The 14798-nt window shown below is 47.2% G+C and overlaps 1 protein-coding gene across 6 annotated transcripts in view; it reads left to right on the top strand.

Annotated features, from left to right (window-relative positions):
* ADAMTSL3 (ADAMTS like 3) overlaps window positions 1–9756 on the top strand; it is a 242883-nt gene extending 233127 nt beyond the window's left edge. For 5 of the 6 annotated variants that reach the window (XM_073227130.1, XM_073227128.1, XM_073227131.1 and 2 more), the window contains 3 exons: window positions 2011–2111; window positions 6845–7119; window positions 8022–9756. In XM_073227130.1, coding sequence (XP_073083231.1) covers window positions 2011–2111; window positions 6845–7119; window positions 8022–8041 — 396 coding nt within the window. In that variant the 3' untranslated portion in view covers window positions 8042–9756. The remainder of the gene's footprint in view (window positions 1–2010; window positions 2112–6844; window positions 7120–8021) is intronic. The other variant, XM_073227129.1, reaches the window with a different exon arrangement.
* Window positions 9757–14798: the final 5042 nt, after the last annotated feature.

The raw sequence follows: 14798 nt of genomic DNA, 5'->3' as shown, positions 1-14798 counted from the left end.
TCCTTAGAAAGAACAAAGTTGGAGGGCTCAGATCAATTTCACACCTCACTGCAAAGGCGTAGTGTTCGAGAGGGCATAGGGTAGACGCACAGACTAAGGAGATGGAATTGAAAGGCCAGAGATAAACTCATATATCAGTGCCAACTGATTTCCTAAAAGGGTGGCAAGACCATTTACTGGGGAAAGGATAATCTCTTCCACAAATGGTGCAGGACGATTGGGCACCCACAGATGAAAGAAGGTAGTTGGAGCCATAGTTTACACCAGATGCAAAAATTAACTCATAAAGACCTAAATTTAAGAGCAAAGCTATAAAACTCTTGGAAGAAAATGTAGATATAAATATTCATGCCTTAAATTAGGAAATGGTTTCTTAGATATGACATCAAAAACATCACAAGCCACAAAAACAAAAAAGATAAATTGGACTACATCAGAACTAAAAACTTGAGCTACAAAGGACATAATCAAGAAAGTGAACAGATAACCTGCAGAATGCAGGAAAATAATTAAAAATCATATATGTGAAAAGGAACTTGTATCTAAAATATATAAGAACACTCACAACACAATAATAAAAACACAAGTAATGGATCTGAACAGACATTTCTCCAAGAAGATATACAGAAACACACATGAAAATGTACTCAACATCATTATTATTAGGGAAATGTACATCCAAACACATTGAGATACCACTTCACACCCACTACCATTAATCAGAGAGATACTAGCAAGTGCTGGTGAGGATGTGGGGAAAGTGGAGCCTTCATACATTGCTAGGGGGAGTTTGGAGCACAGTCTGGCAGTTGCTCAAAAGGTCAAGCACAGGGTTACCATGTGACCCAGCAATTCCACTCAGAAGCATATATACCCAAGAGAAATGAAAACATAGGTCCACACCGAAACTTGTACATTGAATGCTGACAGCAGCATTATTCGTAATTACCAGAAAGTGGGAACAACTTAAATCACAACCCATAATCACAAAAAGGGGAAAAATGAAAAGATAAATAAAATGGGTTATTTCTACAGTGGAATATTACCTGACCATTAAAAGGAATGAAGTGCTGATAGATATTATAACACGGATAAACTTTGATGGTAAAGGGTAAATAGGGTAAGAGATACACAAGACCACACACTGTACGATGCCATTACACACAGAGTCTAGAATGAGTAAATCTGTAGAAAGACAAAAAGTGGATTTGTGGATGTCTAGGCCTGGGGGGAGAGGCGATGGGGAAACTGGGGGGAACTGGTAAAGAATGTGGGGTTTGTTTTTGGAGTGATGGTAAGGTGTCTAAAGTATAGTGGTGATTGCCCAACTCTAAAAAGCATTAAATTGTATACATTAAAGGGGGAATTGTATGGTGTGTGAATTTTATCTCAAAGTTGTTAGCAAGAAAAAAAAAAAGATAGGATGGGGGATATTGGTTAATAATGTAAGAAAGGAAAGTAAAACCAGAGCCTTAACCCGGAGCACACACCCGAATAATTCTGGCTTTATTAAAGCGCTCAAAGTAAAATCAACCTGAAATAGAGCAATCATGATGGGAGAGACGTTTTCAAGCATGAAACAAATTATAAGAAAAAAATTAAGGGGTATTAGGAATATACATACAAATTTAAGAACTGCACATCAAAAAAATTATTTTTCTGTAATTACACTCACCTTACCACTCAAGCCTCCAGGTTTGCTCAGAGTAAGAAAACGCAGACGTGCCGGCTGCTTGCGGTTTCAGGCCCAGCCGTTGCTGGACCCTAAGCCCCATCAGTTGGAGACCGGCCCTGCCCTCTCCCTTCCCCGCAGAGGTGGTCGCAGCTTCGGGGGTGGGGGGATACGCGGGCGCCTCCCCGGTGCCCGTCGGAGCTGCGCGTCCGCCCTGCCTCCCACCCCCCAGGGCAGCCGGCCCCCCAGGGCTGGGCTTTGACCGGCTGTCCATCGTCTTGATTCCGGGCAGGCGGGAGCTCGCGGGGTTGTTTACATGGTGTTTTGCTTTGTTCCAGTGTCGTGGACGCTGCCTGGGCCGCACGGTGGGGACGCAGCGGCAGTCCGGGGTATGTCAGCACCACACCGGCTCTCCCTCTGACTGCGGGGACAGGAAGAGGTACTGCCCCCCCACCCCCCAGGCAGCAGCCCCCTCCCCTGCCTCTGTCCTGCCCGTGGCTACCTGCTAACCGAGCTGCTTCCGTCTGCCGGGCTCACAGTGGACAAGCCCTTCACATCGTGATTTCTTGCAGTGCCATCCTCAATAGGATAAGTTATGCTAAATATTAGTTAATCTGTACTATTTATAATTGGGAAGTATATTATGTGGGTGTTCAGCAGAGGGAGAGACACCCCAACCAGAAAAAGAGTAGCTTGAGAATAGGCAGATGTTTCTCCCTCTGTATTCCAGGCTGGTGGAGCCCGATCACCTTCCATTCAGGCTCACAGGTTAAATCTCCCTAATGCTTTCAATGAACTGCTTTATCCCTCTGTGTGCAAACTGTTTTCATGAGGCTATTGATTGGCCCAGGGGTTTAGCCAAGAATAAAATAAGCTTTTATCTTGTTGAGGGCCCTGAACAAGAAAGGAGCTTGCTTTTCTCCTGCATAGAAGTCTGAGCGGGTAGGTGGTGCAGACGGAAGAGCGCTGTGCGTGAGGTCGCGGAGAGCCCCAGACCCCTTCCACCTGGCGACCCCCCCAACCGGGGAGCGCGCCCCACCAGCAGAGGGCCAGGCGAGAGGCTGAGGCACGCTGGTCAGGGGCTCTGGCGTTCTGCCATTCTCCTACGGTGTGACCTTGGCTGACCAGTCTCCTGATCTGCAAAATGGGGTGTGTTAAGGTCCATTGGAAATTAATGGTGGGCAGGTTTTGATTGGCTTACTTAGTGTGCAGCACCTAAGTAGCCAGCTGATAGCAGGTGCCCCACATCCTGAGTCTTGGGGGAGGAAAGAAGACCTTGGCAGTCGGCTCAGGTACTGTTTTGAGACTTGAGTGAGGTTTGGCAACATAATGTCAGTTGCATTTCAAGCCAGAACCATCCCCTTCAAATAGGAAATGTTTGGAACAGCCGCCTTCGTTCTCAGCGGACCATCTGGTTTCCCATTTTGCTGAGAAGATAGAGACCACACAGCATGTGCTGTGTTATCACCGCAGAAGTCCCACTCTGCTCTCTCACGGAGGTTTGGAACAGACACCCACGTGGTTGGAGTGAGGCTTTCAACATACCAGACATATTTTTCTGAAACTTGCTGTGTGTACTTATCAATGTATTATAGACCCTTTTTCCATTGTAGTACACAAGATTCACTCTCTTCTTTTTAACTGTTTTATTTAATATTATCTCATTGCATTGCTGATGGACATTGAATTGTTTTGTTTTTTGTTGTTGTTATTATGAGCAAATGCTGCAGTAAACATCCTGGAACACACTATCTTTGTGCACAAAGGGAAATATTTTCATATGATAGATTCTGGATATGGAATTGAATTAACAGGCATGTTTATTCTGATAATACTAAATTCCCATCAAGGCGTCTCTACCAGCGGTGTATGAGGGCTGCCTCCTTTTTCATCAACATTATACAGATTTTCCATTTTAAAGAAATGTTTGCCCATCTGATGGATGAAAACTTGTATCTTATTATAATTTGTACGTTTCTAATTACTTTTTTCTTTTATGCCTTTCGGCTCCTGTATTTTTTTTCTCCAACCCATCTACTTTTTTCCTTGTCTACGACAGTTATGCTTGGCAGGCCAGCCTATTGGTCTACCTCCATGCATCCTTCCTCCCTCTCACCCGTCTCCACACTCAGCCAGAGAAATCTTTCCCAAAATGCAAATCTGATCAAACCACCAGCCTACCCCCTCTCCTGCTAGCTTCAAATCACTGTAGCAGCTTCACTTGCTCTTAGGAAGATTAACCAGAATCCATAATGTGGCTTATATCATGCAGCACAGTCACATTCTCATCCCAGACCTCACTCGGCCTTCCAGCCACAGTAGCCGCGTCGTTCTTTCAGCCCCTTGGATATGCCGTGAACATTCCGACCAGTGGTAGCAGAAGCAGGAATCAGGAAAGAGAGAAAGTAAAAGGCATGGGAAGATCTATTAGGAGATTCAATTTCTGATTAAATGGAGTTTCAGAAAAAGAAATGTGGAAATAACTGGCAGGGTAGAAATTTTTAACAGAAATAATAGAAGAAAACTTCCTAGAGCTTTAAGGGAAAAGAGTTAAGTCGCCTTTCATTTTCTTTATGATTTCTGTTTTCTCCAGGGTTGGCTGTTCTGCTTTTATATCCTGCTGCTTTTCTTACATGCTGTTGGTTTTCCTCAAATATCTGGTGGTTTATGGATGAAAGTCTAAGTGTCAAGAGCTACTGTGCATTTCTTTCAAGGTTTTCTGGCCTTGTCAGTTCTTCTGCTGCCTGGACGTGCTGACTATGGGTTCCAGGAAGGCAGGAGATATCAGATCTCCCCTTACACTGCATGGAGAGGGCACAGTGGGCGAGATGGGGAGCCCCAGTGCCGTACTGGGGCCTCCGTAAATGTTAGAAGGTATTTTGTGGGGCGTGACATTATTAGTGACCTGGGCAGGGGATCAGTGGTGGGCAGGCCATCTACTAGCCTCCTCTGCAGGCCCTGGAAGGGCTTGGAAGGTATGGGCCCCACCAGAAAGTGTTATAGAGGCGGGTAAGGACGACCAGGTCAGAGACACCCCACACCTACGGCAAGAAGACAACATGGGGACCCGAGCAAATGCTTGGGGACATGGAGAATTTTCCCCAAAGCAATGATTCCTGACCTTAGACAGGAGTCGGAATTACCCAGGAAGTTTCCTTAAAAAAAAAATTTGGGGGCCTCAAATTGCACTTAGTGACTTAGAATCTTTGGGAAGGGAGCCCAGCAAGTTCCATCTTCGTAAAGCTGCCCACGTACTTCTGACACCCAGCCAGCCTTGGAATCTACCGCCCTCGCAGATCGGTGGTTCCACGTGGCTGGTGGTGACCGGGGTCATTGAGGTAGGAGCGAACCGGAGAGGAGTGAGAAACTGAGACGGACCAGGAGAAACAGGGTTACTTTATGATTTCTGCTGCCATTTCTACTTCCATGTTTTAGAAAGAAAAACACAAGTCCCCAATGGTGCGCATGGTGCCAGTGCCCAGACTGGGCCCCCTCACTCAGGTGGGCCCCCACCCCCAGCCCTGGCCAGGGGGAAGTGATGCGCTCTGCTGGACCAGCCGTCCATTCTGTCACTGGACCCGCAGTGACCAGCCTGTGGCTTCAGCTTCCGCCTTGCTCTCTAGCTCCCTGGGCGCCTCCCGCCTTTTCTATCCGGGAAGCTCACTGGTTGCCTCTGACTCCCCACTGGCCCTGCCTTCCGTTGAAGCAGAAATGGCTCTGTGATTTAAGGTCCTCCGGGCTAGAAATAACAAAAGTCAGCTCGGAGTGATTTATACAAAGAGGGTAGATTTCTTATGAAGACAGGACCACCCAATACTTGTGTACAATTTGGTGTCTCCTCATTGTAGGGACACTCAAAATGTGCTCTTTGAGTATTTGGACATTGTTCAACCTTTTTCTGAAAAGCTGATCTCTACAGGGTGAGTATTCAGTCTCTGCCCTGTGTCCAGAGAAACTCAACTTTTGGCACTAAGATTCATACCCACCGAGGAAGCAAACCTCTGCAGTGACCAGTCGCCCTCCTGTCTCTCCTGCTGGTAAACCTCATAAGCAGTGGGGTCAGTGTTAGGTAAACCCTTTGGTGGCGTCTCCCCCTACTGGCTAATCGCAGTATTGCCTCCAACTTCTCCCTGGAGATCCTCAGGTCACCACAATTCTCTCCGTCTTACTGCCCTTCCAGTGGTGATTCAGCACCCCTGATAGATTATGCGCCCTGATAAGGTGCCTTGCTATAGGAACCCCAAAAATGTCTCAAGCCGTCAGCCGTCAGGAAGGACTGTAACCAAGAAACGAGAACTCATTAGGGATTTTTCCTCCTCCCACTCATGGCTGTGTTACTCATTCATCCCCCTGTTCTTTCTGAATAGTCTTTCTTCTACTTCTCTGACCCACGTGGCAGAATATGGCCACCATGGCTCCAGCCTTCAGGTTCACATGCCTTGTCCCAGCGACCTCCACATTCCTGGGAGGGAGAGAGCCCTCTTCCCGTCACCTCTGCAGGCGGGGGGCTGTCTCACACGGTGCCAGCCCATCTTCCAGGAGCCCTGTCCTAGATGCAGGGCCACGTACCCAGAGGGGGCCCACTGAGGGGGCCTGTACCCTCCGGGGTAACTATCTTTTCGAAAATCCGAGGGCGTTAACTTCCAGTTGTTTAAAGGGCAAGGAGACCACCAAGAGCCCCCTTTCCCCAAATGGCGCGCTGGTTGGCTCTGACTGTGAGTCATGGTGTGGCCTGAATGCAAATGTGAAAGCCTTTCTCTTCCATGGGATGCCACGCACACACATTTGTACTCACACTGGAATATATTGCAAGTACAATGTAAGCAAGCTCGAAGTGTGCTGATGAATGAGAAGCCGCTGATGGGAAGTCATTCCTCTCTTCCTTGCCAAACTCGATCCGCCCCAGCTAATCAGGATGGTGTACAGTTTGAGGTGTGTGCATTGTCGTGGTGTTGGAAGTTTGTGGAAACGTGGTTTGCTTGCCTCTGGTATAGTCGTGGCTGTACCACCACTGCTAAGTCACCCTGAGCATGCAAATCAGTTGCCTGGCGAATAGGGTTCTCTTTGTCAGACCTTCAGTATATTAAAAATGCGGTGCAGTAAAAGACTGGATTCAAGAAGTTATGCCCCTTTTCTCCCATGTCCCACTCTTTGTACTTTGTTTCATTGCAGACCCACCTTAAAGAAGAACTGCTCTTCGGTGGCTTGTGATGTGTGCTGGCGCACAGGCCCTTGGAGAGCCTGCACAGCAGCCTGCGGCCAGGGCTTCCAGTCCCGCAGGGTTGACTGTGTCCATGCCAGCAGCTGCAAACCGGTGGCCGAGAGACACTGTGTGCCTGCAAAGAAACCAGCTTCCTGGCGGCCCTGTCTCAGGCCCCCCTGTGAGAGTACGTACCCCTCTCAGGCATCAGGACCGCCCCAAAGGCTTGTGGTACCAGACCCTCGAGGTGCCTGCCTGGTTGGTGTAGCATCTGGGGGGCCATGCAGAGGAGGTGGGATCTTGGCACAGTAGGTGATTAGCCACTTTGTGCTGGGGCTACTAGCATTCTCAAGCGGAAAAGCAGTTGAAAGAGCAGGGAGTCGGCCACACTGGTTACTGCCCGCCAGCCAGCGCTGGCAGCCTCTGCACAGACTCCCCTTCTGCCTGAGACAGGGATTCTATGGATGGGACTGTGCAGGTGTGCAAATGCCCTGGGGTTATATGTACAATTGAATTGTATGTGTGTTTCTCTAGGGTGCAGGTCTACAGCTTCTGTAAGTTTTCCAAGGGGTCCATGATCCTCCCAAAGCTCAGTGCCACAGCTCTAAGCCCAGGAGGGCTGTGAGGTCCCCAGGGAGCAGTGACAGGTCACTGGTCAGGCCGAGAAGCGAGCTCAGTGGCCTTCTGACTCTAGTGCAAAGCAGTGGCCCAAGCCACACCTAGTTTCTTCCCTTCACTCTGCGATCTCAACTTACACTTTTCATAGAACAAAACACTTGGTCTCTAATGATCTGTGTGCTAAATGGATTTTGTTTTCGCAGGAAGCTCCACAGACCCAAGTTCCTCCCATATGTCTGTAAAGCACCTTAATTTGCATTCATTAGGCCTCTACAGACAAAGGTGTTGCCAGCCAAGTCCAGAAGGATAAGCCTTTGGTTGGGGGTGAGGGTGGGTCATAAAGCTGCTGTGAAGATAGAACAAAAATGAAAAGCTCTTTTCCCTGTGAGCCTGGTTGAAGAGCGTATTTCTTTAAGAGCTCTTGATTCTGCGGTCAAACCGAGGTCCATGCAAAATCGGCATGGTTAGAATTCTGTGCTGTCATTTGCCCTTGGTGAGTTTTTAACCCATCTTTTCATTGATATATTCCAGGACTAACACGAATACCATAGCAGGCATTGCACCTGGGACCTCATGGTGCCCTAATCGGGAAGCCACCGAGATCACCAGCACTTGTCTCATGCTGTTTCTTCCTGTGACCTGTGGACCAGGACAGAGTGGGACGTCCTGAGGACTTGGGACACACAGCAAGTGATGACTTTCTCTTCTCTCAAGTTTTAGGGTTTCAACAGGTTTATAAGGCACTTAGGTTTTAGAAACTGTGGCCAGTAGTTGTGAAATGTTGGTGCTTATGGCGTTTTTATGGATCCTTAAGTTTAGTCGGTGAAGAAAAGACAATGGCTCTGGACAGGCTGGTGACACTGGCCGATCCAGTGGTCATGGTGGGGTGGCATCTTGTCCTCACTTTTAGGAATCCATGCAAGAAAAGACAGAGTAAGTGTTGCTGCCATTTTTACAACTACAGAAATCTGGGACCACAGGAGACATCTTGGAAATCAAAGGAGAGGGAAAGTAAACCTTTTCTACTGATTTTGAAGTATATTCAAAGCTTTCTTTTAAGAGCTGTGAATGAAACTTTTTCTGAGCACTATTCTCTTGCACATAAGCAAAAGCAAAGCCTTATTAGACCTAATTTATCCATAAAATTAGTATTCCTAAGGATTTTTATTTTGGAGAAACTATAAGAAAGTAATCTAAATATGAAACATGACAGTTGAGAAGAACTGTTTATAGTAAGTAATTGTTTTCATTTGGACTGATTTTTCAGTAAATCCAAAGTAAACTACGGTGAGGCTGGAAGTTAGAGGTAGGTCTGGGGATTAGAGTTCGGATTTGCTGAGTAAGTTTAGGGTCAGTGTTAGTCGTCAGACTGCAGGTGAAAGTGGGAGCTCACTTAGGGTGAAGGCTAGAGCCGGCTTCAGGGGGCAGGGCTCGGGCCAGCTGAGGGCAGACTCCGACTGCGTTTTGACAGGGTCCCCAGGGAGCTGTGAGTGACAGTATCAGGGAGAGGCTGTGTTTGGGATCAATGTCTCTGCTGAAGCCATTTGGGGCCAGCGTTGAATTGGAAGTTCTAAAGCTGACTGGGGTTCTGGGGCTCTTCCCCCTACATTCTGCCAGTTACGGCTTTAGATGGCACATGTTCCCAAGTAAGTGGTCAGACCTGCTCATTCGGCATCCCAGCTGCATGTGTGCAGGCCACCCACAGCCCGCTGGCAGCAGTTCCCCGCAGCAGGTTGTGCCGCCCGAGCCCCGCTGCTGGGGAGCGAGTGGGCGAGCTCTCTGCATCTACCGGGCGGAGCACCGGGCCCTGCATTTGGACCTCAGCCCCCCTAACGCGGGACGAGCCCTGCCGTACACGGGGGCGCAGTGCTTGGGCGACCAGGAAGGGGACACACCACCCGCGAGCTGTTAATCCCCACTCACGCTTGATTGTGGATGGTTTTTAAATTAAAAGGAAGATCATTTGTAAAATACTCTTTGTATATATTTATTATATGACTTAAAGGTGCAATATTTTATTTTGTACAGTATGTAATAAAGACATGGGACATATATTTTTTTCTTATAAACAAAATTTCTTATTCAGTTGCTTTACCTTTGTATTTAAAGTTGCTGTTTTTCATTTGCTGTCGTACTTTCACTTGTTATTCAAATGGCATTCCCGTGTGCTGTATCTAACTACTGTTTCTATAATGCAAGAGTTAACATTTCTCTCTCATGATCCTTAAGTCATTCAAAAATAAATGTATGTTGATTATTCACGGCATCCTTATGCAGGCCGGTGGCTTCCTCGTGTTGCGTTCGGGTGTTGTCGTGGTGACTGCCTCCTGTGCGTCCAGGACCCGCCCTGGTGGGTTCAGTTGCCCCGGACTGACCTTTGGGGTGCGGGGTACAATATTCAGAGCAGACCACACAGATTCGCCCTAACTCCTTTAGCCCAGTCATTCACATCATGCGAATCACAGTTAAAGGAATGTCAAGGGCAGAAGGGGTGGGAAGGAGTCCGACGGGACAGCCTGGAACAGCGGGGGAAGTGGTGGTGGTCGGAGAGCAGGCGGTGCCAGTGCCTGTCATCTGGGGCCATGGTGAGGAGTTTGGGGCTGATGTGGGGCATCTGCTCCAAGTGGCTTGTATGCAGTGGGTGAGAAACCCTTTACTCCCCAGCCGTTTGTAGCTGCTTCAGGCTTAGCACTGGGTCCTCAGACACTCGTGCATGTGGCTGGAATCGAGACGTCCTTTCATCTGCCACAGGCCTTGGGGTTGCCAGGGTCCCTTGATAACTACAAAATACCAATCATTTTTCAGTAACCTTCTGAGATGTGTTACCCTCGCGAGGCTGAGCCGCACAGGAGATCCACCACCCAACCCCAGGCATCTCAACAGTGCACCTCCTTCCTTTCATCATGTCTGTCTACCTTTACTTACATTTCATTTCTTCTCTTTTTTTTCCCACTCAGAGAAGTTCTTCTAAGCAACCCCATATATTTTCTTGGCAGTTTGAAATACTCTGTAGTCCCCAGGAGCCACACAAGGACACCGTGAAGTTGGGACTGTACAGTCCAAGCCCTCCTGCCGGACTTGGGTCCCCCTGTGTGTGGTGTGATGGAGATACACCCACAGTCTCTTCCACATCAACCAGGAAAGGGGCAAAAAAAATCATTCTAAGAAAATGCAAAGAGAGATTATCACCAAGGATTTCTGTGTCAGAAACAAAGGAAAGAGGTTTACAAGAAGCCTTAATTCTGAAGAGCAGAGAGAAAGGGCAGATTTCACCAGGGCAGACCTAAACCCACAGCCCTGCTGGCTTTCCAGGGATTGTGGTGTAGCTGCTCAGTTTGGGACAATTGCCCTTCCTGAGCTCCGTCAGCATTTCACAGCCCTTCCCTGCACTGTGAGCCTTCCCCACAGTAGAACTTCCCAATCTTTTGTCTGGCCCCAAGCTTCTAACATATTGTTGGGTGTGTAGAACAACCTCAAAAAGTTTAAATAAACTGATGGATGGTGAGAGAGTCGGAAAGATAAACCTAATGAGCCAGCAGACCAGGTCAAACTATTTTGTATACTTTTGAGATTGAGATAATCTAAGGCATACGGAAGAGCTGACAGAAATGGTGCAGAGCTCCCCTAACTCCTTCCTCGGATGCTAACAGCTCACAGACCCCAATGTGACGGGCAGAGCCAAGAACCTGGCATCGCTTTAATGCTGTGGACGGACCTACGGGCCTTGACTGGGACTTCTCAGTCCCCCACCATTGCTGGTGCCCCTGCGCCTGTTCGGATCCAGGACCCTGCACGCATAGGTGCCTCGCCTCCCGTCTCCTCTGGCCTGTGATGCCTCCTCAGCCTCCCTTCACGGCCGCGACACTGGGATTTCGTAGGCGGTGCCTCCGCTTGGGGTGTCTGGTGCTTTTTCCTGCTTAGAGTGAGGTTCTGCATTGCTGCCCTTCTTGGCGCAGATGGGGGGCCAGGATGTCCGTATGTCCTGGGACTGGGGGTGTTTACCATTATCCTGAGTGAAGGTGGTTTCTGCTGGGACTCTTCTCTATAAAGTGACCATTTTTCTCTTTGTAATTCATGAATATTTATTTTAGAGGTAATCTTGAGACTGCGTGATGTTCTGCCCCTGAAGTTTTGTCCCCTGAGCTCAGCAGCCACTATAGATTCTTGTACCTCCAGCAAGTCTGATGATGGCCCAGTGGTGACTGTATCTTTTTCTTCCTTCTACTTTTACTAATTGGAATCCTTCTACAAGGGAGAGTTGTTTGTTCTCCCCCATTATTTTTACATTCATTTATTTATGTCAATATGGACTCAACAGGATATGTATTCTTTGATAGGTTAAAATCCAACACTATCATTATTTTGTTGTTCCAGTCATTTCAACTTTGGCCATTGTGAGATGTTTTAGGTTGATTGTGTTATACACTAACCAATGAATGCATGCACGTGCACACACACACACACTCACACATCTAGTTTTATTTCTGTTTCTCTGAATTCATACTGAAACCTCAGATGCCAATCTGGCACCTTTGGGTCGTTATTATAGTCTACACTTTTTAAAATGTATAATATCTTTCTCTGACAGTAAGAAGCCTGGCTCTGGTTTATCCACAGTACATTTTCTTGGTTTGATCTTCGTATACACACAGTTTCAGAACTGCTGACACATACCTTGAGAGAGAAAAAACATTGGCCAATGAGAGTGGAACATTTGCAGAGAATCTGTAGCCTTAGGGTGGCCGCTCTCCCTACTGTCCCCAGCGTGGCTGCGACCCACCTGTAGTGAGTCTTGCCAGTCTGTCACAGTCTGTCCTCCCTCCTGGGTCTTCCCCAGGCCCTGGGAGGTGGCTTTGTGAATCTCTTTGTGGTTTATGGTTCTAAGAGTTTTGACAAATTCAGAGAGTCATTCGTCTACCACTGCAGTTTCTTACGTGACATTCTTGGCAATACTGATCGATTTTCTGTCTGTATTTTACCTTTTCCAGAATCTCATAAAAGTGGGATCATACAGTATGTGGCTTTCGGTGTCTAGCTTCTGTCCCTTACCAGAGCACCCCTAAGATTCCTGCATGAGGCTGGGCAAGTCAGGTTTGTTCCTGTGTCAGCTCCATGTGGAGACACTGTAGATGTTTATCATTGTTCCAATTAAAAAATATCTGGGTTGTTTCTACTTTGGGGTGATTATGAGTAAGGTTCTATAAACATTCACGTATAGGTTTTCTGTGTAAACTAAGTTTTCACTTCTCTTTGATAAATATCTAGGAATGGGCTTTGGGATCATATGGTATGTGTATGCTTAACGGTATAAGAAAATGCCAAACTTGTACCATCTGTGCTCCCACTAACAATAGATGAGTGTTCCAGTTACTCTAAATCCTGGTTAGTACTTGGTATCATAGGTCCTTGTGTTATATTTGTTGTAGCCATTCTAATAGGTGTGTAGTGTTATCTTGTTCTTTTAATTTGAATTTCCCTAATGGCCAGTGAGGTTGAGTATCTTTTATATGCTTATTTGCATCATTTATGGGTTGAATTGTGTCCCCCCTGCAAAAAAAATTTCTAACTCCTTGTAGTGACCTTATTTGGAAATAGGGTCTTTGTAGATGATTGAGATCATTAGGATTGGTAACCTTGGTGAAAGTCCTATATCTGTGAATACCAATACACTGGTATTGTTAGAAAAAGAGGAAATTTGGGCACAGATGCATGCATACAGGGAGAATGCCATGTGACCAAGAAGTCAGAGATCTACATACCAAGAAATGCCAAAGATTGACAGCAAAAGTCCAGAAGCTAGAAGAGAAGGACAAAACAGATTTCCTCTCACAGCCTTGGAAGAAACCAATGCTGCCAACGTCTTGTTTCAGACTTCCAGCACCCAGAACAGTGAATTTCTGTTGGTTGAGCCACAAGTTTGTGGTGCCCTGTTACAGGAGCCTTAGCAAATGAATATGCCGTCTGTGTGAATTCTTTGATGAAATATCTGTTCAGTTCTTGCCCATTTTTTTCCTGTTGTTGAGTTTTAAAAAGTTCTTTATATATTGTGGATATACATCCTTTGAAGTCTAGTTTAAAACAAAGAAACAGGGCTCAGAGAGGGAAAGTAGTCTGTCTAAGGCCCACATACTAGTCTGCCAATGGAAGAAGATACCATTCCCGCTGTTCTTCCAGACTCAGCGTCTTTAAATGCTCATCGGCAGTAGGCATCTCTTAGCCACACTCCTCATTGGCCAATATAATTCCATCCTGACCACACATAAAGAGGTGTCTGGGGGGCTTCTCGGGGTGGTGGCAATGCATCCCTGGACACCCCAGGGAGCAGCGGTTAAACTGCTTTGCTCGAGAGTAGGCTGGGGCGGGTGACATGGGTGGAAGTCCTGCCTCTGACGTAGGGTGAACATCTGCACATCTGTGTGAAACAGCATTGGGCGGACAGTGAGAAGCTCAGCCTTAACAAAACAGGAGATGTCTGGCACTTTCTTGGACACTGTGATTTCTTCAAAGGTACATTATTAGCACTCATTTAGAACAGCCTTTTGAAGTTCACTGGTTTATGAGGACGAGGTTCACCTTCCCCTTCTGTGATGCACACTCACAGGTCTCCTCTGCCCTTCGTATTGCGTCCTCCACTCACAGTGGCTTGCAGCCAGGGCCCTAGACAGCAGTTTTATGTAACACTCTGTAAATCCGATATACTGAGAAGCTGGGGCACGGGGCTTCCCGCCTGACTGGTGAACACTTCACCCCTTTCCCCCTGCTGTGTGGTTTTTGTTCTTCACAGTCTTTATTTCATAGAGCAGGTGCAGATTCACAGCAAAACTGAGTGGGAAATAGAGAGTGTTGCCCTCCAGCCCTGCCCCACTCACGCCCAGCCTCCCCCGCTACTGGCAGCCTGTACCTCTATTACAGTCAATGAAGCCACATGACACATCATAGCCACCCCAAGTCCAGTCTATATCAGGGTTCACTCCTAGTGCTGCCCTGCAGCTTTTGTAAGTCACAGAGGCATTCTGATTTGGGGGCCTGTGGTCTTATTTCCCATGACAAGTGTATGCAGGGAGATGGTGGAGGTGGCGATGGGCTGGGGCAGAAATTTCCTGCCACCTTTCCTCTGAATTGTCCTCCTTTCTTCATCAGATTCATGCAAGCCTGGCTTAGTGAAAATCCTTCCTAGAATCTGGCAGACTGCTAAATAATATTACTAGTTTCCAATGCTGTTAAAGTGTTGTGTAAGAATGTGTGTGCATGTGTGTGTGTGTGTGTGTGCACACACACACACACACACGTGCACATGTGCATTCCTGC

Source organism: Manis javanica, chromosome 18 (assembly GCF_040802235.1).
Source record: "Manis javanica isolate MJ-LG chromosome 18, MJ_LKY, whole genome shotgun sequence".
Lineage (NCBI taxonomy): Eukaryota > Metazoa > Chordata > Mammalia > Pholidota > Manidae > Manis > Manis javanica.
Note: the sequence above shows the minus strand (reverse complement) of the source record. Positions and strands in the feature narration are given on the sequence as shown.